General features: G+C 35.6%; 1 protein-coding gene across 1 annotated transcript; it reads right to left on the bottom strand.

Moving 5' to 3' along the window:
- LOC134844319 (acetylcholine receptor subunit alpha-L1-like) lies at positions 1-24,868 on the bottom strand. Its single transcript, XM_063860952.1, has 5 exons — positions 24,618-24,868; positions 11,038-11,206; positions 10,600-10,729; positions 2,148-2,357; positions 1-1,418 (listed from the first exon to the last, which is right to left on the bottom strand). The coding sequence occupies exons 1-5, from the start codon at positions 24,668-24,670 to the stop codon at positions 601-603; spliced, it is 1,380 nt and encodes a 459-aa protein (XP_063717022.1). The 5' UTR covers positions 24,671-24,868; the 3' UTR covers positions 1-600.
- Positions 24,869-26,154: the final 1,286 nt, after the last annotated feature.

The following is a 26,154-nucleotide window of genomic DNA, read 5'->3' as shown; positions in this document are numbered from 1 at the left end:
ATGCTCATCACTATGCGCTTTATAAAACTGTTGATTATGAAAAATCTCAAATAAACTTTAAAAGAATCTGACAGTACACGCAGAAATTTATAAAGCAGGCAACGTCTTACAACATTAACATTTGAAAACTGCCTGTTATATCATTCTATGCCAAGCATCTATGAATTACGTTAATTCCATTAATTCAAATAACAACCTTCTTTAGTTGCTAGCACACTCCAATAAAATTCTAATCGAAATCACAACGTTCAAAACAAGTTCTGTCACTAATTTGCAAATGAAAATTTTTGTTATCGAACCATCAAAATGTAAAACCTTCAATTATTTCACTCAAACCACATGGTCACTTACCTTGTCGCTTTTACAAAAGTTAACTTGTTAGAAAGTTAATGATGATTAGTGACTTTATGATTATACTATTTTTGCTTTATTGAATACTAAAAAAAACAGCATGAATTTTTTCAATAAAGGTCCCTTCCCATTGCCGTTTTTATAGGCGCGAGTTTATACTTAGAAAAAGAATATATTATGTCAAAGTACTTTTTGCGATAGGATCAAGGCTTTTTCTTCGTTTGTCTGAAATCTCCGTCTTCGTCCCATTTAAGCAGAAAATTGGGATGGTTGAATTTCGTTGTCGGAAGTGGTGTTTAGAATAATCATGTAAGCGGATGTCATAACTGTCATCAGAAGAAAGGAGAACAGGAAACAAGCTCGGTTCAAGGTCACACAACCAATCAGAATTTGTTCATCATGAGTCAAATCTTCGACAGACGCTTTCTTCGAACCATTTCGTTTGTTTGTCTTACTTTCACCACCTTGCACAGTATTATCAGGCACTGAATCTTTAGCCGAAATTTTGTCGGCCGATTTGTCGTCTAAAGCGAGCTCTTCGACTTTCTTGTCACCTCCTGATACGTCTCGCCTCGGAATTTTGGGACCCAAAATTGGGCTAATATTTTTCAGGGCGAATCGTAGAACCTTTCCTCCGTACGACTGATCCGACATCTGATCGATGAAAGAGGAAACCAGGAAAATTGTAACAAGAAGACTAGATGCAATAAAAATAATAGAAAATAGTAAATATTGTCCAAAGAGGGGAATCGAACTGGCGCCGTGCGGCATCATATTTGAAACCATCATCATATTGACTGTCTGTGCCAGAAAAATTGTGACTCCATAAGTGATTTTCTCCTCCGAGTTCGCCGGGATTACAAAGTTAAACAATGTCAGGTAGTTAATCGCAACGCTGGGAATGATTACATTTGCCACGTAGAAGGCGCTTCGTCTTTTCAGATGCACTGAGTAAACGATAGAGGAGAAGTTCCGATCTCGGTAAAATTTCATGTGTTCAGCGTTGACGCCCACGACTTCCCACGAAGTGCTTGATGTCAGAATATTGGAAGTTATGGCCGCATCGTCTGAATAAACGAAACTACGGCTGAAATTTAATCTTGTAACTTTTCGATACTTTCATTTTTATTGGTGCCAGAAATTTTCAGAAACATTTTTGCTTCAATTGCTTAGAAACATTTTTCCTTCAATACTTCAATTTCTTCAATTGCAAAGCTTTTTGTACAAGAACGTTTATTTTTCAATAGCTAACCTGCAGGCCAGGCGCCGATCTAGGAATCTCCAGGGGGCGCATTTTCAAAAAAGTTTTGAAATTTTCTCGACCTTTTTTTTAGGTCGACCAAATTGATTTTCTGAGCTCCCCTAAATCACTATAAAGACCCTATATTGACCAAACTTTCTGCACCGCAGGCATTTTTTTTCAAAAAAAAACAGGCCAAAAAGGCATTTTTATGGACTTTTTGAAAAATTTCGACCAAAAAATCCCATTTTTTCGGCTTTTCGGCGCGCTCTCCCCCGTCAAAGCTAGTATATAGTGGCGCCAAAGGCGCCTTTAGAAATATTTTAAGGTCATTCATCCAAAGTGGATATCTCAAAATAATACAAAGGGGGACCCTTTGGGTCGGAAGAGGGTCGAATCCCTTAGGAAAGGTGTTCGCCCCCCCCCCCCCCCCCCCACCCCCGGCGCGCACTTCCCTTCAACAAGTTAGTATATTTTGATTAGTCATCTCACAAGTACTTTGTAATCATGGACTGCTATGGAGAAAAACTTATGGACTGCTAAAAAAAATGCATACTTTGCACGTCGATCAGATCAGTCGGGTTTATCCATGGTCCTATCTTCTGTCTGCAGACGTGTTGGTCGAAGGGGAAGTAGTACGCATTCAGGGCACATAGGAAGTCAGCCCTCAAAGGGCGGGACATGTAGGTGTGGCCGCTGGAGTTAACCATGAAGGGCACTGGCAGGTCCCTAGTTATGTGGTGGCCGCTGATTTGGTTGTAGAAAACTAAGAAAAACGGATGATATATTACAATAGGTGGTAGGTTCAATTTCAATAGCTCGATCGCTTTTTGTTATACTTCGCACATTATTTACAATTTATTTCAAAAGCCAAATTTTTCAGCAAAAAAATTTAAAGGTTGAGTATTAGAATAGCATTTCATTTGGCTGAGTAATGTAATTACAAAAACTATCTAAATAGTAGAACAATTGATTGAAAACAAAATGACTATATTATGCATAATTGTTCTGAAACTTGATACACGCACTATACTCAGAATTACCACCTATTGTAACATATCACCGAAAAACGTCAAGTTCATTGTGACTCATGGGACAATGAAATGGCAACTTTTTGCTTTCAACCTGGGATGAAACTCAGAGATACCGCTTCATTAGCTAGTTAAAAGGATCTAATTTGTTCGAAATAAGAAAAGTGGTGTTGTTAAGAAACTATGGATGTATCATTCAATCGAAACTGGCCATTTTATCGAAACTGTTCTGGATCCTGAAACACTAATCTTCCGACGGGAATTGCTGACCCTTATATAAGGTAAAAAAACATATTATCATGTCTTAATCATGAATCTTGCCTAAAAGTTACCATCAATTCTGTAATTAAGTATTTTTTCAATAAAATCATATGATGAGTAAAAAATGTATAATTGGTAGCCAATATCCTATTTTTTTTCGTTCGTTTTTTATGAATACAAAAACTTAAAGCTTTTCAATATTTACAGAAGTGCTTACAACATCAAGAAATTCTCTCTAACCATTTTTGATGCATTGTTAAATCATCTCTTGTAAAACAGAATCTTTTCTTTTGTTTAGATCATCAATCAAAGCGACAATCAACAGGTATAATTTAAGCCAAATACTTGAAGGGAATTTAACTGGGTCTTTTTTACCTTTAACTTTCTACGAAGCCATCAAAACCGTAGGATTTATATTTTGATGTCCAGCAAAAAATAAGATGCAACACAGTACAACCAAAAGTACAAAAAAGGCTCGTTTTGAAATCAGTGCGCTTTTTAAATTCAATTTATAACTTGCAGAAATGATTTCAGCACAATTCACTGAAAGGTAAGAACAAACATAGCTAAATAACAGTTGCTTTTTTAACCCTTAAAAGCAAATTTCCTTTCAGAAAAGGTTGAAAAGTCAATTTTATAGTAAAGTTACGTGGTTCTCAAAAAGACTGATGGACGTATAAAAGAACTTGAGAATTTATTTCACACCGCTGAGTAGCCAGGATGAATTTAAGGGTAATCTTACAAAAGTCAAAAGCAAAATTAGAACACAATTTTTGCCAAAATTGACTTGTTGAGTATCAACAGAAGACATTGAAAGATCTGTGCTAGAGCTTCCGGCAAGACTGGGTGGTTTGAACATCATCAATCCAGAAACAGACGCCGCTCATAAATTCAAAGATTCCGAGAGACTCAGTAAACCTCTTGTTGAGAAACTTTTGTCATGCGTAACTTAAACAGATGGAGTAGGCAGAATGCAAGTAGGCAGAATGCAACTTATATAGATGCAAGTAGGCAGAAATGAGTATCTCTTATAATGCAGAAAGAGAACGAACGGCACGCCGAATGAAAGAAATATTTTGTGTTGCAGTCTCTTGTCAGTAGTTCATACTCAAGAGCATTTGAACTGGTTAACGAAAGATGCGCTTCACAACGTTGCCATTAGAAGAACATGAATTTTGCCTGAGTAAAACAGCGTATTGGCTACCTTGTTTTACAAATGACTTGTTTCAAAGATCAGTGATAAAAAGAATTAATTTGGTATAGTCGAGTGCTTTGATGGATCCGATGTCTTCTTGAATTCGCGCTTCTCAGGTTTTCGATCTTGTGCATCTGTGGATCCCGTTCATCATATGGGAACCCTACGCATGATTGTGTCGAGCAAAGAACTTTTGAAGCGCACTCAATGGACAACAGTAAACTTACAGAGATGTTTCTTTCATGATATCTGTTAGCTGTTTTAGTTATTTCGAATGTGACATTACCACTACAAAATATGGATTTGAAGATGGCTTCAATGCAATAGCCCTGGAAATTGATGTTTACGATGTGAATGGAGCTGAACCAGAAAGAAAATTTTTGTCAGTTCAATTCTACTGATTCTGATTGATCACATAATGGAAACACTGATTGAAAGAAATGTGAAAAAGTTTTGTAATAATTTTTATATAATGGAAACTCCACATCAGACGAGTTTCGTTGCTGCTGATGGCAAACAGTTTAGTATCTGGTATGAAAATTTTTTTTTTAAATTAGCTCATGGCAAATTAATTGATATATCTAATTAGAACGAGAGGCTTCCTAGTGAATTGGTTAATTTTTCAAAGATTTGAGACAAAATAATACTTCGTTGAGCTTATTGAGTACGTACCAGTTGAAGCCGGGTACTAAAAATCAACCCCATCTAACGATTCTTACTGTTAATGTGAATTTGGTGAATTTGAAGGAAAAATAGGCAATTTAAAGCTAACGAAATAATTTGAACGAGGAAAAGAACAAACTGAAAGAGAATAAAATATACATGAGCGAGATTCTCCTCCATATTATCTCAAACATAAACTGAAGGCAACCACAAATGGTTTCATCTCAGTGTTGATGAGGATGTGCAGCGTGTCGGTTTTGTGCAAAAAAATGACCCTGGGCAAAAGCGACATGAAAAATTTGACCATGCGGATGGCTTAAAAACAATAAAAAATATTAAAAAACAATGCATGGCAAACAAGGCGTCATGTCAAGTTCTACAGTTCATGCATTCAAAACTGAAATTGAAGAGAGACGCATGAAACTCTACGCTATTTTTCTCTCCCAAGTTGAAACTAAAAAAACGCTGAGAAGTGAAGCATATGAGTTCTAATGAACTCTAGTTTGGTGAAAATGAAAGCCAACTCTCGAAACCAAAACTTTGAATTGTATATTTAGTTCAGCTATTTTTGAAAAATCGGTTGCATGAGCAACATTAGTGACATTACAAATTATTTAATTTTCTATCAAAATTGTCAACTTCTAACTACCTGTTTTGTTTTATTTCCCACATTTTTTCTTATATTTTTCAAATCCACAAAAAATTGAAATTCAGCATTTTCCTTTGAAGCAAACAATTTTTATCTTCCAATTAGTCGTAAACACAAGAACATCGTTAGTGCACACTTTTATACGGTAATCTAAACATTTTTCAGTTCTGTAGCAATAAGCAAACTTAAGTTGCAGTTATAAGTAAAAAGGGTTACCAAGATAAAGCAGTTTTAAAGTTCACACTAATTGCGAATCTCAACAAATATATTTGATTGTTTTATCGCTCTGTCATTGTTCCGACTTTCGATACGAAAATAACGGAATATTTGTGCTCGGGGTGGGTTTTTTTTTCTTCAGACAAATTTCGACTTTTTTACTTGCCATTTTTGACGGAATTTTTAAATATCATTCAAAAGGTATTGTTGTCCTGAGCTTAGACTTGAAAAAATATTTCACCTGTGATCATTTTTCGTAGAATTATGAGGGTTTAAAGATGGCCATTTTGGCCATTTTGACCAATTTGGGACAATTAACGCGCAATATAATTCGCGCTATTAACGCGTTAGCGGAGATTTAATCCTCTTATAAATCGTTCTAAATTGGTGAACGAAGCTTATTTGCCATAATTGATTTGTTACAAGGAACAAAAATTATCTTTTTGTTCTGTATATGGCGTGTGGGGGGATGATTTTCATTTAAAAAATTCAAGTTTTAGAAAAAAAATTCATTTTATTTTATTTCATTTAATTTTTTTTATGTATTACTGCTGCTCAATAAACCTTAAAAGGCAGTCGGAACATTCAGGGCTTCGCCCTGATACGAGCAGTCTTGTTTTGATTTTGATTTCTTTTTATCCTAAAAACGTTTTTAGCATCTACAGAAAATTTCCCTCATACAGGTGTACCAGATTTTTTAGTGTCTTTTCTCAGTGGATTTTTTCAATTTGCTTTCTTGATTATGAACTTTCTTAGTTGTGCTTCTAGCAATACGATTTGAAATTTTTCAAGACTAGATAAAGACCCACAGTCGCAATTTCAGCAAATTCATAAATTAAACTGTGTTGTCTTCCTAAAGAGGAATGAGACTGAATTAAACAACTTAAATTCAATACTAGCAATCTGTGTATTAATTCACTTTAGCTGTAAACAAAAATGATTACGATTATCACAAAAAATTTCAGAAAAGTAGCCAACAAATTAAAAGAGTTTTATATATAAGTGTACAGGACATAATTTTGTTCAAAAAAGACCAGAAATGGAAAGAAACGTAAAACTGGACGTCTATTTTTTGCAGAATTTTGCTTATCGACGCAAAATTTACTATTATTTTTAAAATAGCCTTCAAGCTAAACTCAATGAACACCAAATTATTCCTCTTACTAAAATGTGGTTTAAACACATGATGAATTGGGTTATCTTCAAGCTGCAGTTATATCAACCTATTGAAACAGTGGATAGTCGTTTTTTGTAGGTGCCCCAAAGTAGTTCGTAAAATTTTTTTTGAGGAACTGATTTCACATGGAATGTAAATTCTGACCAATTCAACTAAAACACGTGAGGAGAAAATTTTTATAACTGTTATTCATAGAAAGCCTGAAATGAGCAACTCTTAGTTTCTTGCTCGATAACAGAACTATCTGTTTTCTTGAAATTGCAGCTTGGAAACATCTACGATGTGTATGTAAACTTGAAACTTTTTGGTGTCTACAAGTGACTCTCTAAACCTTGAAAATAATTTCTTTTTGTTTGGGCTATAATTTTTGAAATTTGATAGTACACAAAAAACAAGGAGCAGCTAGTCAAGAATAGACTTCTTTTATAAATTTTTAATCGACAGTGATGGTCCAACACAATTGTGTTCAAATTTCTTATCGAAAACTAAGTTTCTTCAAAAACAAAAGTTTTGAGATAATTGAAAAGTTATCAGGAAGGTCAGATTTGTTCAGCTGATTTTTTGCTATACGTGAAAAAAATTTCAAACGTTTGTAGGCCGATGAAAGTAATATTTGTTGTGATTCAGGCCGATTATCGCCGATTAAGGCAATGATTGTGCCTTGTATGCTTTAATTCTTTAATTAAATATACAAGACTGCTCGTATCAGGGCGAAGCCCTGAATGTTCCGACTGCCTTTTAACATTTATGGAGCAGTAACAACATAAAAAACATTTAAAAAAAAATTAAATGAAAAAAAATAAAATGAAAAATTTTTTTTCTCTAAAATTTGGAAGATTAAGGTTTATGGAGCATTAAAATCATTAAAAAATTAAAAGTAATAAAACAAAATGAAAATTTTTTTTTCAAAAATTTGAAATTTTTTATACAAAAAATCATCCCCCCACACGCCATATAAAGTACTAAAAGATACATTTCGCTACTTGTAACAAATCAATTATGGTAAATAAGCTTCGTTAAACCAATTTGGAACGATTTCTAAGACGGATTAACTTTCCGCTTACGCGTTAATAGCGCGAAATATATCGCGCGTGAATTGTTCCAAATTGCCCAAAATGGCAATCTTTAAACCCCCGTAACTTTACGAAAAAAGATCACAGATGAAATATTTTTTCAAATTTGAGCTCAGGACAACAATACCTTTCGAATGATATAAAAAAATTCCATCAAAAATTGCTAGTTAAAAAGTCGAAATTTGTCTGAAGAAAAAAAAACCCACCCCGAGCACAAATATTCCGTTACTTTCGTATCGAAAGTCGGAACAAAAATTCAAAAGCAAAAGGAAATTGATTCTAAAACGTTGAATAAAAGCTCTTTATAAGCAAGGATGAAAAAGACATTTGAGTAATAAAAAAAATTACTATTTTATCCAACAGTTACTTAATTTTAACAAGACTGCTCGTATCAGGGCGAAGCCTGAAAGTTCCGACTGCCTTTTAACATTTATGGAGCTGTAATAACATAAAAAACATAGAAAAAAAAATTAAATGAAAAAAAAATAAAATGAAAAATTTTTTTCTCGAAAATTTGGAAATTTTTTAATGAAAATCATCCCCCCACACGCCATATAAAGTACAAAACAATAGATTTCACTTCTTGTAACAAATCAATTATGGCAAATAAGCTTCTTTTACCCAATTTGGAACGATTTCTAAGACGGATTAAATCTCCGCTTACGCGTTAATAGCGCGAATTATATCGCGCGTTAATTGTCCCAAATTGGTCAAAATGGCAATCTTTAAACCCTCATAACTATACGAAAAATGATCACAGTTGAAATTTCTTTTCAAATTTAGGCTCAAGACAACAATAGCTTTCGAATGATATAAAAAAAGTCCGTCAAAATTGGCTAGTTAAAAAGTCGAAATTTGTCTGAAGAAAAAAAAACCCACCCCGAGCACAAATATTCCGTTACTTTCGTATCGAAAGTCGGAACAATAAATGAAGTAAGCTTGAAGTTCGAAGCACACAGTATAATATTTTGAAAAACGCAGCAGCGATGAAATATCAACTCAGATGATTTTAAGAAGGATAGACCAAAAATATATTCAACTAATATATCAAAATAGTGTACTGATAGATGGCACAGCTGAAAAATGACTGCTAAAGCAGAAAGCAAAAAAGTTATGAAGAACAATTGAATTAAAACACAAAAGTCTGAAAGATTATCGGGACAAGTTATACTCAGTCTGGTTCGAGAGTTACATGTAGATGAAGTTTTCAAACTCATGAAGTAAAATAGGCAAGGTTGGGTTTACATTAAGCGATTTATAAAGCGATCTTGTGAAAAAAAATCTTCACGTTTGCATAAGTGAAACTGTCAACATAGGCAATACAAGGAAGAAATAACGCAGGCAATCACCACAAGACGCTAAAATCAGCTTGCTACAAGAGCAAAAAGATAATAAGTTCGTAATTTGTATAATGATTTTTTTTCAAGAAGACAAAAATTTTACAGTGTTAACATTTAATTATGAATATTTGGACTCGTTTTATCATAAAATTACATAAATTTCTAAATTTGTGAAAACGAATTTTTTTAAAAATATTTGATAGTAATTTTCCATCCTTTTCTCATATTCTTTTTGGTCATATAATTTTGATTGCTAAACAACACTCAAAAATTGAATTTTGTGTTGGTTTTCGTTTTTTTATCTAAATTTTTGATTTTTTCTACTGTTTTTCAGTTTTGTCTGAATGACTCAAACTGATAATCTGGGCGATTAGCTTTTCTCGTGGATAGGCCACCCGAACTGCTGGATGCCTCTTTTTGGTATTCTCCCTAACCGTACTAAATTGCAAACATACAGTTTTGTTGACTGTATGGTCTTAAGCTTCTGGCTTGAAAATAAAGGTTATATAATTATAACTCCAAAAAATCTACCTCCTGCTATTTAATCTTAACATTGAAAAGTTACACTCCCTTTTTACTTAATGGCTTCAAAGAACCAACTCTATTTTTACCTCATGACTAATGAGCTTGCAGTTGAAATCTGTTGTATAGTTAAAACTTGATAGCTTGAAGAGAGCCAACTCCATTATTACCTTATGACTAATGATACGAGCTTGCAGTTAGAGTCTGTTGCATAGTTTATACCAAATTTTGCAACAGTAGTGACCTGGTCTAACTTAACCTTGGGTTAACCAATTAAATTAACTTTTTGAAGTGAGCTCATGTCATGCTGAATCTGAAATTAATCACAAAGAAATAATTATAAAATTTAAAGGAAAAAGCACGCGTTGAATTTATTACAGAGCAAGATTAAATTTTCACTAAACGCTAAGAAACGTCAAAAGTATATCAAGTAAAGATCTTTTTAGGATCCGCATTTTCAGATATTTTAAGGAAACTAAGCAAATTTGTTAAGCAAACAATTTTTGTTGAATAATCTTGCAGTCGAGGCAATCACAGAAAATTTATTACAAAACTGTTAGTTTTAGCTTCCATTTCGAATAATTCAAAACCAAGTTTTATGCCCCTTAATAGAGTTTTCTTGTAGTTATTTCAAAAAATCTAAGCTCAATTAGCTGTAAACTAGACAATAAAATAGTTTTTTAGATGAATGATAGCTGAAAATATACGAAACAAGTATATTTGACTTGAGGGCAACTAAAGGGGCGTTACTGTTTAAGCTTCTCTCGTGGAATATTGTTGAACAGCACACCTAAATATACAGACTTGTTACCTTCGCGGTATTCGGAAAATTACAAAACCACTATTCATACCACAAAAAAGAATGCGACAACAACACTGACCGATGTCGGGAAGCCAGGTGTTGTCGTCCTGTGTTAAGAAGACTCTGTCGTGTCCGTCGTAGTCTGCCGTGTCCCAGGACACTTTCTCATTCCGCCAGCTGAGCCCAATGAAGAGAGACAAATCCAGCACCTAAAAAGATGCGGAACCTCTGAAACTAATCCACGCCAATTTTTCATAAAACTCAGTTTTTGTATTCTTAAATTTCTTAAAATTCTTACTTAAAATTCTTACTTGAAGGCCTTATTTCGAGATTGTGGAGTGAAATCCATAAATTATGGCTTCTGTTTTTACAGGAATCATGGATTTTTCAAAATGCTGATTTTTTTTTGTATTTGAAAGCGTATATCGAGTTTTTTTTTGAAACTTTTTTATCAATAGGAAGCAGTCAAATCCTTAAGAATTTTTTTAAATGGTTCAAATGAGTTTATTTTTTCTACCTGATCGACTACATCGAGGGAATTGATCTGGTTGATGATAAAATCCACCCCCACCACCACTTGGTTGTTTACATCCACCACTGGCCTCAGATTGCGACTGCAGTTGGCCAGAACATCACTCACCAGCTGTTCGCCAAGGTCAGCTGCCACGAACAATCTGGCACAGAATCTGAAAAAAAAAATGACTGACGTTCTGAATAATTATCCGATTAGATTTGTTCATTTGCAAAATCTCTGAATAATTGAGGGATGAGTTTTGTTTATCAAGGTTAAAATAATCATTCAAAAAGTCAAGGTTCCGACCTCAGAAACAAATTAATTTAGTATTCGAGTTTGTTGTATGATTTTTTAGTCTTTTCCCACTAACAAACAGGTCAAGCAAGGACGAGTAATATATCACGGTGTCAGGACAAAAATACCACACCAAAAAGCTCCCATGATATAAGACGCCATATTAAAAATACCATGCACTAATAACAACCCAAACCATAAGATTGTATTATAATTAAAAAGATCCCATGAATTATGAACAAAAACATGATCAAAGTGTAATCAGAAGTAAATCATTAGCAATGATACCTCAATTAGGTTCAAAATATTAATGAATAAGGCATCACTAAAAATTTCCAAATTCAAATCAGACTCATTTTTGGAGAAAATGTATTTAGTTTAGCGCTAACTTGGCCTTGGCATTGAATTGGAATAGCTCAATTAAAAATGCATACATTTTAAATTCATTATTTCTTTGAATAGTTTTTAAGTCATTGAATAGTCAAAAAAGTTTTTTACTAGAGAAACGTCACAAAAAGTCCAAAAGCTTCTTATTCCTGACGGCCAAAAAATTCAAAGGAAGTGCGATACAAACAAAAAAACACACTGGTGATGTAGCAAATGGAAATCAAATAAGTGTCTAAAAAGTTTGAACACATGTGGCAGCGATATAATCTCGTACAGCAGTGAGCATAGTCACTAACTCAACAAAGGACGCTCAGAAGCTCGACAATTAGTTCAGTAAGTGAAGGAGACATTCAGATATCATCGCAGCAAGCTTACAATTTGTGCAGGACGGCAAGGCAACCCAACTGTCCTTATCATCCTGGTCGGTTAAAACGAGAAATCTGAACCAAAGCTAGCAAACAACATCCCTGCCCATCCTTGCCACGAGTGACCGTCGTTTCGAAACACCAGATCTCTTTAGGCAATTTTGTCTTTTTGATAGCGGAAAACAAGGATTGGAGCAAAAAATGATTTTTGGCAATTTTGAGAACCGCAACGCAATCAACCTGTTCAACAGAACCTGGCCTGTAGACAGTACTTTGAATATTTGTCCTAGTCAGTTATACCAGCTCTACCCAGTATATGTCCAGACTGCAGTATTTTATCCACCTTGCGTTTACGCCCTGCTCAGCAACAAATGTTTATCATTAAATAAAATTTTCATAACCATAACCGCGCTATATCACTTATCGGCGACGTAAGCGCTGAAAAGTTTTTAATTGACTTTGAAATTGCGGCGTTGAATGCTTTTGCGTCTCATTGCCAAGCTGAAATTAGGGGTTGTTACTTTATGTTTTATCAGGGTTATTGGCGGAAAACTTCTGAATTGGGTCTTAAGAAGACTTATGAACCGAACAACGAGCTAGTTTTAACGTCGAACGAAATTTCAGCCCTCAGTCTTGTACCAGAGTCAAAAAAATGGAAAACTTTTTTGTCCTAGTAAAGGAAGAATTAAAAAGTGTGGCAATCAAATGGATATATCACAAAATAATCTAAGAAAGCTAGACGAACTCACGGCTGATTTTAAAAAAAGTACCTTAAAGACTATTTAATTGGCCGAAAAACACTTTTTTAGATTTTTTCGTGGAATCATTGTCAAAATCCTGGGTTTATTAGTTCGGGATTTTAAGGTGAGGAATCTTTTTTCATGTAAGCTTAGTCTCATAGTCTCATTTTCAGTTGTGATTCAATCAATACTTCAGTTTTTCTTGAAATTTTTAGAATTTTTATCGAGGGAAAAACCCTCAAAAATTTTAACAGCTGAAAAAATTAACCAGATAAACGATGTGCTCTGCTGCAATAAAGTATAGTTGTAATTGCGATATCATCAAAAGGCTGAATTACTAGCAATTTGCATTTTAAGTGTCAAAAAAGATCTGAACAATTTTGTTTTCAAAAGAAAAATGGATGAAATTGAATTGGATTTCCCAGATTTTAATTTTACTGTAAATTTAATTTAAGTTTGAAGGTTAATACCCTCTTTAAATTGTTTGCCAACTGATTTAGTTATTGAAAAAATATCGATTTATTTAAGTTTTTTCTTCAAATCTTATTGTTTAAAACCGTTTTGGCCGAGATTTTTTGAGCTATTTGAAGGCTCTCCTTGAATTTTTTGGACTTTGAATATTACTCAATCCCTAGTTGAAGGGAAAAAATGCGAAATAAATGAATTGAAGTTATGAGTGCTCTTTTCACAAGAATGTTGGAACCTTAACTGAAATTAAAAACTCAAACATAATTGCAATTGTAGACATTTGAGTTTTACCTTCGGAGCAAGGACATAAAAAACATTTTGACGAAAAATATATCAACGATGTGCGCTTGAAACACATAAATTTTTGGCAGCAGGTTTTTTTGATATATTTTTAAGCTATTTCAAGTTTTGTGAAAGAACTAAAGTAAATGGAAACAAACTACAAATAATATCAAAATTCGTTTCATCACAATCAACAATTAAACCGTTAGCTGAACAGAAGAACATCACTGTAACTTTTCAATCATTTGTTTCTTCGCTATTGTAGGCACTTGATTTTGGGTGAAATTAGAGACCCCAAGTTTTTAGTCTCCACTTCATAATCGAAATGAAATTTGTTTTTATAATGATAACAGTTTTGGTGGTTAATATAAAAAAAAAATTTAAAAAAGATGTTTTATTAACAATAAATAAAGTGAAAAAAATCAGCATCAAAAAGTAATACTTGCGGCAAGCAATAGTTATAAGAACAGCTACAATATTATTCGTGGTAATCATGACATAAGTTTGTCTGACGTTAATTCTCGCAAATAAGTTTGTGCTACTTTTCATGTTAAATAATTCTACAACCCCAGATTTTAAAGTTCATTTGATCAATTTATTGTTAACCCTCGGAGTACCAAAGTAGAAGTTATCAAAAAAACAGGTTTCCCCATATACAAAAAACTAATAGCCAAAACCCGATAGCCAATTTTTAGCCCAAAACTCGTGCTTCAAATTTTCAAAAGCCCTCTTATTTCCGCAACGCTTTTTTTAACCCGCAACTAGAAAGGGTTTTACTAGCCACGTCTACGAAAACTTGTACGAAGATTTTTGAAAGTCTCAAAACTTTCTAACTCATTTGAATTCCAAAAATTTTTTCAAAGTTTCACCACTTTTCCTTCAACCATAAATCAAAGCGCTCATAACTGCGTGATCTGTCTCTCATTTTTATTAACTCAACCACTATGAGTCAACCCTATGGTTGGTTGAGTTGAACAAAAAAAATGTAATCGTACCTTATAGTAAAACTCACAAGACTTAATTTTACGGAAATGCTGAGCGATCGCTGTCATCCGAGCTCAAAAAATCTTAAACCACATTGTTGACTGAACAACTTATCCTTAAACTATTTTCTTTAATGACTCCAGCAAAGACAACCTTACTACAACTACTTAATCAATGGAGACGCCGCCACTACTTTTGAGGACTTTGAAGAAGAGGTAACGAGGCAAATAGCCAACTCAAGCAAAATCGAGTACGTTAATTTTAGTTTCCAGGGAGGTCACCTTTTGCTTAGATCTGCTCGATAAACTTGCAGAGAACTTGTGAGCGTTTTCCACTCAAGAAGCACTAGACTGCCTCGACACTGCTTCAACGCTACGAAAACGAAAGTGCAACCTACTATTTGTTGTTAGGAAGTACGAAAAAGTCTTAACAAACAATGGTTCAATTTCCACAAGGTCAAACAGCCCACTCAGAGTGCAAGGCACATCTACAACTGTCAGTGTACCATTAAGAATCTCAAATACTTTTGAAAACTTGTCCAACAGCGTCATAAGTACTACGGCTGCTGACTTTTTCAACTTTCACGTCCGCCTACGGTTTGAGTACTTTCGACTTAGACGCTCCTCATCGCTATGGCTTCCCACCTCTACCGGGAAACAACATAGCTATAGATCAGACAATCAACGGTGTCACCGCTACCTCTGCAATTGATTTCAAATCAGTCTCATCTACTGCAAAGCTGGGTTTTTTTAACTTTCGCGCTCCTCTACGATACAATTTCTCGCCTCCAACAATTATCAATGAAAACTCCAATTGGAATGACAACTCAACACACGAAGCCCAGATGTCAACTGGCAGTAACCAAAATGGTCTGCTAACAATTTCAATTATGAATCGTCCTGTTACTACATCTGAACAGTTTGTTGCCAAGCACTTCAACGATCACCATGGGAATAACTCAAAATCACACGACCAACAGCGCAACAGCATTTTCGGCAATGAACAAAGACAATTCATCAACCTTAATACCAATCATCCGACCACTGGCATCGAGTACAGTTTGAAAGGAGTCAAATTACCCGATATAAAACTACAAAAGTTTGACGGCAAACCACTGTAGTGGAACCACTGGTTCGAACTCTTTCTTACTGCGATAGGCAACAACAAACGCCAAATCCCGGTTGATAAATTTACTTTTTTGCAGTCATTATGTACTGATAATGCTAAAAACTTAATAGAGCGCCACGGAACCAATTCTTCTCTGTTTGAACAGGCAAAATTTGTATTCGTTTTTAGATACGTTAACCCAGAATATGTGCTGGCAGCGTTCATCAAGGAACTCAAAAAATTTGACAAAATGAAACTAAGCAAACCACAGGGCTTTATCAGAAACACTGATTTCCTACGGAAACTAATCCACAATTTCGAACTCAATGGCTACACAGCCGATTTGAGTTTTAGTAACCTGAACTGACTTGCTCGCTCAAAACTCCCAGGAATTCTTTTTATGAAGTGGGAAGAACATTGCGCGCTACACGATCTCGATTACGCTAAACTCAAAGATTACGCTAAACTAAACTCGCAGTACCTAAATAAATACACGCAAGCTTGCAAAAACCTGAACATGAAAACATCGACTTCAAACCAAGCCTGACGGAATAGACAACCAACGAAGCAACAACAATCCGACAGCCGACATAACAATTTTACATCGATGTTCGGGCGCACCTACGACAGATTTTCAGATAAATCGACAAGACCAGAGAACTTTTTATGTCAAGGAGATAACCACGCCCAATAAATTGGAAAATGTGTCCGGACTTTTCAAAACTTCTCCTAGACCAACAAGCAGAGCTGGTGAAGCAACATAAACTGTGCTTCAACTGCTTAGGCCAATACAGATTCAGTGAAAGCACATCGGCCAAGCGATGTTCCATCAACAACTGCGGAGGGAAAAACCATTCAATTCTACACATCGACAAAAAACTGTTTCAAACGTACAGCCAAAACAAATAACATGCAGCTCGGCATTACAGTAACCAAGTCCTCAAAAATAAAGATTCAATCGAAAATATAAGTAACATCAGAAATCAATTGAAATTTAAGCTAGTAACGTTTTTAAACAACGGCCACAAAGTAGAATGCTACGCCATACTCAACAACTGCAGCAGCTGCTCATACATCCTCATCAAAACAGCTGGAACACTTCAGTGTAAGCCAAGTCAACAACTACAGTTTAGCGTACAAGGTGATTTCAGTAAGGACAAAGTGTCTTCCTTCATCACTGTAACTTTTCAATCATTTGTTTCTTCGCTATTGTAGGCACTTGATTTTGGGTGAAATTAGAGACCCCAAGTTTTTAGTCTCCACTTCATAATCGAAATGAAAATTGTTTTTATAATGATAACAGTTTTGGTGGTTAATATAAAAAAAAATTTAAAAAAGATGTTTTATTAACAATAAATAAAGTGAAAAAAAATCAGCATCAAAAAGTAATACTTGCGGCAAGCAATAGTTATAAGAACAGCTACAATAATATTCGTGGTAATCATGACATAAATTTGTCTGACGTTAATTCTCGCAAATAAGTTTGTGCTACTTTTCATGTTAAATAATTCTACAACCCCAGATGTTAAAGTTCATTTGATCAATTTATTGTTAAACCTCGGAGTACCAAAGTAGAAGTTACCAAAAAAAAAGGTTTCCCTATATACAAAAAACTAATAGCCAAAACCCGATAGCCAATTTTTAGCCCAAAACTCGTGCTTCAAATTTTCAAAAGCCCTCGTATTTCCGCAACGCTTTTTTAAATCCGCAACTAGAAAGGGTTTTACTAGCCACGTCTACGAAAACTTGTACGATGATTTTTGAAAGTCTCAAAACTTTCTGACTCATTTCAATTCCAAAAAAATTTTCAAAGTTTCACCACTTTGTCTTCAACCATAAATCAAAGCGCTCATAACTGCGTGATCTGTCTCTCATTTTTATTAACTCAACCACTATGAGTCAACCCTATGGTTGGTTGAGTTGAACAAAAAAAATGTAATCGTACCTTATAGTAAAACTCACAAGGCTTAATTTAACGGAAATGCTGAGCGATCGCTGCCATCCGAGCTCGTAAAATCTTAAGCCACATTGTTGACTGAACAACTTATCCTTAAACTCAACCAACAAAAAACATCGACAAAAAAATGTTTCAAACGTACAGCCAAAACAAATAACATGCAGCTCGGCATTACATTAACCAAGTCCTCAAAAATAAAGATTCAATCGAAATGACAACTCAACACACGAAGCCCAGATGTCAACTGGCAGTAACCAAAATGGTCTGCTAACAATTTCAATTTTGAATCGTCCTGTTACTACATCTGAAAACTTTGTTGCCAAGCACTTCAACGATCACCATGGGAATAACTCAAAATCACACGACCAACAGCGCAACAGCATTTTCGGCAATGAACAAAGACAATTCATCAACCTTAATACCAATCATCCGACCACTGGCATCGAGTACAGTTTGAAAGGAGTCAAATTACCCGATATAAAACTACAAAAGTTTGACGGCAAACCACTGTAGTGGAACCACTGGTTCGAACTCTTTCTTACTGCGATAGGCAACAACAACCGCCAAATCCCGGTTGATAAATTTACTTTTTGGCAGTCATTATGTACTGATAATGCTAAAAACTTAATAGAGCGCCACGGAACCAATTCTTCTCTGTTTGAACAGGCAAAATTTGTATTAGTTTTTAGATACGTTAACCCAGAATATGTGCTGGCAGCGTTCATCAAGGAGCTCAAAAAATTTGACAAAATGAAACTAAGCAAACCACAGGGCTTTATCAGAAACACTGATTTCCTACGGAAACTAATCCACAATTTCGAACTCAATGGCTACACCGCCAATTTGAGTTTTAGTAACCTGAACTGACTTGCTCGCTCAAAACTCCCAGGAATTCTTTTTATGAAGCGGGAAGAACATTGCGCGCTACACGATCTCGATTACGCTAAACTCAAAGATTACGCTAAACTAAACTCGCAGTACCTAAATAAATACACGCAAGCTTGCGAAAACCTGAACAAGAAAACATCGACTTCAAACCAAGCCTGACGGAATAGACAACCAACGAAGCAACAACAATCCGACAGCCGACATAACAATTTTACATCGATGTTCGGGCGCACCTACGACAGATTTTCAGATAAATCGACAAGACCAGAGAACTTTTTATGTCAAGGAGATAACCACGCCCAATAAATTGGAAAATGTGTCCGGACTTTTCAAAACTTCTCCTAGACCAACAAGCAGAGCTGGTGAAGCAACATAAACTGTGCTTCAACTGCTTAGGCCAATACAGATTCAGTGAAAGCACATCGGCCAAGCGATGTTCCATCAACAACTGCGGAGGGAAAAACCATTCAATTCTACACATCGACAAAAAACTGTTTCAAACGTACAGCCAAAACAAATAACATGCAGCTCGGCATTACAGTAACCAAGTCCTCAAAAATAAAGATTCAATCGAAAATATAAGTAACATCAGAAATCAATTGAAATTTAAGCTAGTAACGTTTTTAAACAACGGCCACAAAGTAGAATGCTACGCCATACTCAACAACTGCAGCAGCTGCTCATACATCCTCATCAAAACAGCTGGAACACTTCAGTGTAAGCCAAGTCAACAACTACAGTTTAGCGTACAAGGTGATTTCAGTAAGGACAAAGTGTCTTCCTTTCTGGTCCACCTAAGTATCGGACCAAATAAGGTTACCAAGCCTACTTTGACTCTGCAGTCAGTCTACTTAGTTGAAGCTCTGAGTTTTGACGCAATAGGTGCAAGCAACCTTAACAGAACATGCTCACTCTACAAAAACCTTCGACATGTCAACTTTCCTGATCTAGGCAACAACACAATCCAAGTTTTGCTTAGCGTAGATGCTTTCAAGAAAAATGCGTAGCGCGATATCACAAAATGTCGTACATGCACCCATTACGCTCTCAAAAATCTACTAGGTTGGACGATCACTGGCCCACTCAACCAGAAATCTAGTTCCGGATCAAACTGATTATCAACTAACTTCCTTGACATAAGCAGTCAAGATGACGCTACACTCACTTAAATAGTGGAAAAAATCTGGAAAATGGAAGGAACAGGCTTCCACGAAGATATCAATGCTACATTTTCTGATAAAAGCAAACGGCAACTGAGGTTTATGGAACAAAGCATTGAGCACGACAGAGTTCGCTACAAAACAAATCTACGCTGGAAAAGCGAAGTGGAAACCTCCAACAACTATCCGGTAGATATAGCTCAATTGCAATCATTACAAAAATGGCTCAAAAATTACCCTAAAACCATGGAATTTTATGAGAAGTTGCTTACAACTGATTTGGAAAATAACTACGTCAAATCTGTCATTTTTCAGTACCCACAGCCGGAATTACTTTGATACCTCCCACATCACCCTGTGAGTAATCTAAGCAAGCCCGGGAAGGTTCACAGCGTGAAACTGGACCCAATCTGTTAAACAACTTGTTTTGCCTTCTTCTTTTATTTCGAAAAAACCTGTGGCCATATCGGTAGATTCTGAAGGCATGTTCATGCAAATATTTATCAAAGATGAAGATCGAATTGCGCTTTGCTTCTTTTGGCCTACCAAAAAAGATATGAAGAAGTACCATTACACCCGACTTATCTTTAGTTCAAAATGGTCATCATTCATTGTCATCTTTGCGCTTTCTTTTGCAATAAACTGCTAATTACTGCGTAACCAAGCCCAATATTGCTGAACTACTTCATAAAAGCTTTTATTTGACGATTTTGTTCAGTAATTCAGCACTACAAACAAGGCTAGAGTCTGTACTACGCAACTAAAACCTTCCCTAAGACAGGGGGGGTACAACCTAACAAAGTTCGTATCTAACACTCATGACGCCATCTATTCCATTGCTGGAGGCGAAAAATTTACTAATCCTACAGCGCATCGGGTCTAGCGTCAAGGGGGACACAACTGATGATACGTTTTTCGTACAATCAAGAACCAAGGTAACTAATACTACAACTCTACACTCCGAGCAGTCCTCTCTACAGTAGCAACGGTTTTGTGGACCCACTAGGTATTCTAGCGCCGTTTGTCATAAAACTTTAGATTCTTCTACAAGTCTGGTAATTCCTGGGATGGACCTGTGCCCAGTGAATTTGTTCCGATATTTGAAAAATAGGTTGAACAAGGCAAATAAGCACCCCTATGAGGCAGCCGCGCTTACTTGGACCACAACTGTCACCTAGTGCGACATATTTTCTGCGACATGTTGCAAGACGGAATGTCTAAGTGTATCTACTTCCGAACTGCAGGCAGCTCTGGCATGCACGCCAATATTTTGATTGGCAGAACAATGGTGACAGCAGTGATCCAAGAGAGCATTTCGAATTTACTTAATTTACAAGTCGCCCTTATGGGAGCACGGCTGTGCAAGTTGGCTACTGAAAAAAAAACGATTTAAGCCCCACTCGACTCACTTTTGAACAGATAAAAGAACTGTTTTGTCCTCCTGGATTGCATTGCCCGGTAAACTGAAATCTTACTGCTTAAACAGAGTTGGCGAACTACTTACTTATTCCAAAGTCGAACAATGGAAACACATCCCTGGTAAACTCAACCGAGCTGAGAGCGCTACACGTGGAGTTAAACTTAATGACGTTACAACGCTCTGGTTTCTTTCACCACAATTTTAACTGAACAGTGAGTCTATTTGGGGCATCAACGACACAATTGAATAAAGTAATGCTACAACAGTTAGCCACCCAACTACGCCACTAATCGATTCTTCCGGGTTTTCAAACTCGTTTTGATTAGTTCGTATCACAGCTCGTGTTATAGTTTTTGTCGATGGCTTGAAGGGAAACGGGAAACGTCAAGTTAATATGAAAGACCTGGAAAAGGCCAAACCTGTCCTTTGTCAACCATCCCAGTAAGAAAACTTTGCTGACTTCTACCATCAACTACGAACCAAGCAGCAAGTTGACAACAAAGACAAACTACATCAGTTCTCTCCTTTTCTGAACAACGGTGTTATTCACGCGCAATAGTAATTTCGAAACTCACTTTTACCGGACGCAACAAAGCATTCAATGACCTGAAAGCAGAAAGCAAAGGAATCAATTGGGCGCATGATGATCGAGAGCGCTCATTGCCGCTGTACGCATCAATGCACTGAGTACGTTCGCAACTACCTGCCAAAAAAGCTTTGTCATCTTTGGGCTCCGAAAAATGCTCAGACAGATAAGACATAATTGCTTACTCTGCAGAAGATTCCAAGGCAGAGGGTTACATCCAATCATGGTCGACTTGCCGCCGACTCAATTCGACTATCCGTTTGATGATCCATTTCCGTTCAAAATTACAGATATTGATTACATAGGGCCATTCTACATCACAAGAAAAGATATTGAAAAAGCTAATTTTGACTCTTCGCATGCCCCTCCACTCGCGCGGTTCATCTGGAAATGACAGAAAATCTTACTATGAACAACTGCATAACGGCAATTAAACGATTCATTGCTAGGAAAGCCACAACTAAGCTTTTAACCTTTGACAAGACTACTTACTTCGTCGGCGCCAGTAAGCAACCACGCTCAGAACCAATTAACTTCAACGAAACCACCCAAAGTGAAACGCAACAAATTCACAAAGTCGAATGGCGCCTATATCCTTTGTCAGCACCCTTTTTTAATGACGCATGGGAGCGACTCGTCTTAATGATAACACGACAGTTCTTACTAAACCTTGGTTCTGATTGACTATCCAGAGATCTATTTGCTACTATCGTAGCCGAAACTGAGGCAATCCTCAACTCACCTCGCTAACGCATGTCAGTATTGACCTTACCGACGACACACATTCACTTCCCAATGGGTCGTCCATTCGTCTACGCTCCGGCAGCAGCCTTCAACAAAGTATCTACCGGTAAACTGTCCAACAAGTCCTGGAAGCGAGAGAAAGATAGACTTTACAGCTTCTGGAGGCGTCGACTTAAAGAGTATGCTCCGACTGTCATCAAAAAGACTAAACGCACGCAACCCGAGAAACCACTCGTGTGGATACTTGAGGAGAAAAATATGAAAAATCATTTCAAATACAAACAGATGAAATTATTTCTAGTAAGGTTGCAAAACCGAAGCAAGGACAACCGGCAGTTGTGCTTGAAGCAAAAAAAATATTTTGACTACAGCAATAAGAAAACGAAAATAAATGAGCATGTTTTCCTACTTCTGTCGTTTTTACCGTAGTTTGATGAAAAGATTCGAAAAAAATCCGAATGATTAGGCATTCCAGATACTATCAATAATTGATAAATATCTTGCAAAATTTTTGTGCATTTATGTTTTCGAAAATTGAAGAGTAAACAAGGAAATTAACTCAACAAAAAATTTTCTAAAAATTTTTTGATGTAGAAACTTTGTGTGAAAATAAACAAAACTGCTTTTCCGAAATTGCGCAAAAATTTATTTAATTGGAGTGAAAGCAAGTTTTCAAGTTTTTTTCAATGTTTATTGCCCTGCTGTAAGCCTTCTCGCTCACTTTTATCGCCCGCAGTTAGTCGATGATTAAAAAATCTCAAACCAATTTTTTCACCACTGTTAACTTTTCAAATTTTTTGAATCACGACCGAAATTGCTTCAACTGATACATCACCCAATCCATTGGAAGATAATTTTTGCTAGCAACTCTTACCTCACTGAGAAAAAAACGAAACAATCTTAAGCTCACTCTAAAACACTGTTCCTCCCCACTTTTACTGGTCGGAAAGAATAGGTCCACTCTGTGATGCAAAGCTTTTTTAGCCATCCCGAGTAATTATTCAAAACACAGAAAATTCATACCTGTTTTTCTCAATAATTTGAAATTTTTTTATCAGACTCATGGCTGAAGAAGCTTAAATTTGATTTATCACTCGACTTCGTAAGACATCATATAGTGGAACCCAGTTTTGCGACAAAAACCCCGCCCTGGGACATACTTTTTTTGAGAATGATAGTAAGTTCAAAACTAATTACTTCTAAAGGACACTGGGTTTTTGAATTTTTTGTCTTGGCGTACAAAAAACTACTGAGATCAAAAATAAAGTGTTCCAAGAAAAGTGTTCCCCGACGTTAACCGCTCAAAATTCACTGTCTAAATCTATTATGTTTTCGTTAAAAAAGTTATATCTCAAAATAGTTTTTTATGGAAAATTAAACAATTCCGACTTATTCGGTGTCAATGTGATACCACTTTTGATCTTTAACTTTCGAGAGCTTTTGAAACACAATTAACCGAATATTTGTTTTGTAATCACGAAAGTACCATTCACATTTTTTCCTGTCTAATAAAATTCTCAAAAGAGTGGACAAAAAATTGGTGTAATAGAAAAAATGGTGTAAAAACGGTACGGCGACAATTCATCGCAAGCGACAATTTGTCGCAATTATTAAAAGTGACAATAGAACGCAAGGTGATTTATTCATTATTTTTTGCTTAGTAGTTCCGCGAAACAGTCCATATCAAGTCCCACGCTCGCTTTTGACGATTGAATGACTTTTTTTTGTGCCAGAGCTGATTTATTTTGAAAAAGTTGGGATTCTAAAATTAAAAAAATTTGACGTGTGAAATTAGCTTTTCATTTGGCGAATAATTCTCGGAAATTTTTGGAAAATTAAATTTCAAACAGTACAGAAAGTTTAATTTTTTTCCAGAAAACACTCTAAAAACTTAACTAAATAAAAAGATGGTGCGCCCATTAGCCTTTAAAAAGGACAACTTTTTCGCGTTCTTAGTTTAAACTTTTGCTGCTATTTCAAGTTTTAAAACTCAAAATCTTGAATTATCTTATGAATCTCTATCGAAAAATGAAAAATCTCAGCAAAAATCGAAATTGGAAAAGAAATTGATCTTTTCTTGATACTTTTTTGATATCTTTCACTGTTATATTTTTTGCAGTCTGGGAATTCTGTGCTTTTTGCACAACAACTGGCTACTTTTACTTTATGAAACTTGGGATCATGTTTAAAAAAACACTTACATTTGAAGTAGCAAGAGAAATAACTTCTCGAAAACAGGCAAAGAAGCAGTCATTTTCAATTCAACTTTCTGTAAGCCAATTTCAATCGCTGGCGGGATGTTGGATTTCCATAAAACAATTGTTTTTCAAGCGTCACGAATTACTAAACCCTATTTATTACGATTGGTTTTTGAAGTCAGTCTTGCTAATGATGATTATTGTTATTGACAAATTGAATCAAAAGAAAATCAAAGAAAAAGACCAGAAGTAGAATAAAGAGACGTATTCAGATTTATGAATTTCCCGGATTCTAATCCATCCGTTTGTATCAGAGAGATTTTTGTGATTGTTTTTCCTGGATAGCGTTGTTTGATTTCGATACATTCCATTTTTCATAGAGTTGTGCTATAATCCATAAAAGGTATTATAATTTTAATAATGGCGGCTTGTGGCGGTTTTAAAATCAAAGTCTTCCAATGATTCGAATTTTATCCTTCTAAATCTAATAAAACTTTGCATCAAAAAACAATTACATCATTTTTTAATGTAATTTTATGGCGTATAAACGCAGTAAAATATAGTTTAACTGTGTTTAATATCAGGAATAACTCCGTTTTTAGGGTAGACTTTAAAGAAAGACCAGCCATAAATATCAAACGGAGTGAAATTTCAGTTTGACTTGAAAAAGTTGGAAACTTGAAATCCTAATACAGACTTGGTGACGATATCACCTTCTTTTTTCATGAAATCGGCGCTGGTTATATTTCCGGTTGAGAGGATATTTTCTGCGCTCCTTACCATCAAGCTACAAGGAGACCGGCCTATTTGCATTTGTTGGAATTAGCATGCGTGTCTATATGAATGAACTTGGCTAAAATTAAATAATAAGTACCCAACCAAATCAGATGGTTTTCAATATTGAACAAAAATATGTGCAAAAAAGTTTTTTGACTTAATGAACACCTACTGAAGCAAAAAAAGTGAAGCAAAATAGTCGTTTGGTGCCCAAGTAGCACAGAATGTGCAGTCCACAGTTCCCAAGTTTAGGTCCGCTAATTTTTTTATTGATTTTTTTCAAATTCAGTCTGAATAGTTTTTTGAAAATTGCGGAAAAACCTTCAATATATGGAATTTTGGTGGACTAGTCAGAAAATTTTTCGAGGTAGTCTGAAAATTAGTCCCAGTATGGTCTGAAAATGAGTTGCAGTAGTAAGTCGCGTACTTGTAAAGCTATGATCTTGAACACAAGTCAGAGAACCGACATTTACAAGTAAGACAAGGATAGGCGGTTACTGTGCAAATAGCACAGTGTTCCGGCCATATACTAACAAAGTTCAAAAAAAAAAGTTTTTTTTTCAGAATAGTGTCTATTTTTTCTACGCGGTGTGATTTGAACGCAAAAGTACAACTAAAGCATATTCGTCAGTCATAGTAGAACAAGCAAATTGGACACGACTTTTGGCAGAAAACGGATTAGAAAAAATTGTAATAAAATAAAAAATGTGGAAATTATTTTTACTTGCCTGAAACTAAGTTTTTGTGGCTTAAATTAAGCATA

The sequence above is a fragment of the Symsagittifera roscoffensis genome, chromosome 4, assembly GCF_963678635.1.
Source record: "Symsagittifera roscoffensis chromosome 4, txSymRosc1.1, whole genome shotgun sequence".
In the NCBI taxonomy this organism is placed as follows: Eukaryota; Metazoa; Xenacoelomorpha; order Acoela; family Convolutidae; genus Symsagittifera; species Symsagittifera roscoffensis.
The sequence above is the reverse complement of the archived record's forward strand: the minus strand, read 5'-3'. Positions and strand labels throughout refer to the sequence as shown.

Excerpts from the sequence above, each read along its gene's own strand:
- LOC134844319 (XM_063860952.1), bottom strand. The coding sequence starts at position 24,670 with ATGACTGCTTCTTTGCCTGTTTTCGAGAAGTTATTTCTCTTGCTACTT. Across the intron at positions 2,358-10,599 it reads CACCTGGCTTCCCGACATCG|TTTTCTACAACCAAATCAGC; the intron begins GTCAGTGTTGTT and ends CGTTTTTCTTAG. Across the intron at positions 1,419-2,147 it reads TGATCTGATCGACGTGCAAA|ACGATGCGGCCATAACTTCC; the intron begins GTATGCATTTTT and ends TCGTTTATTCAG.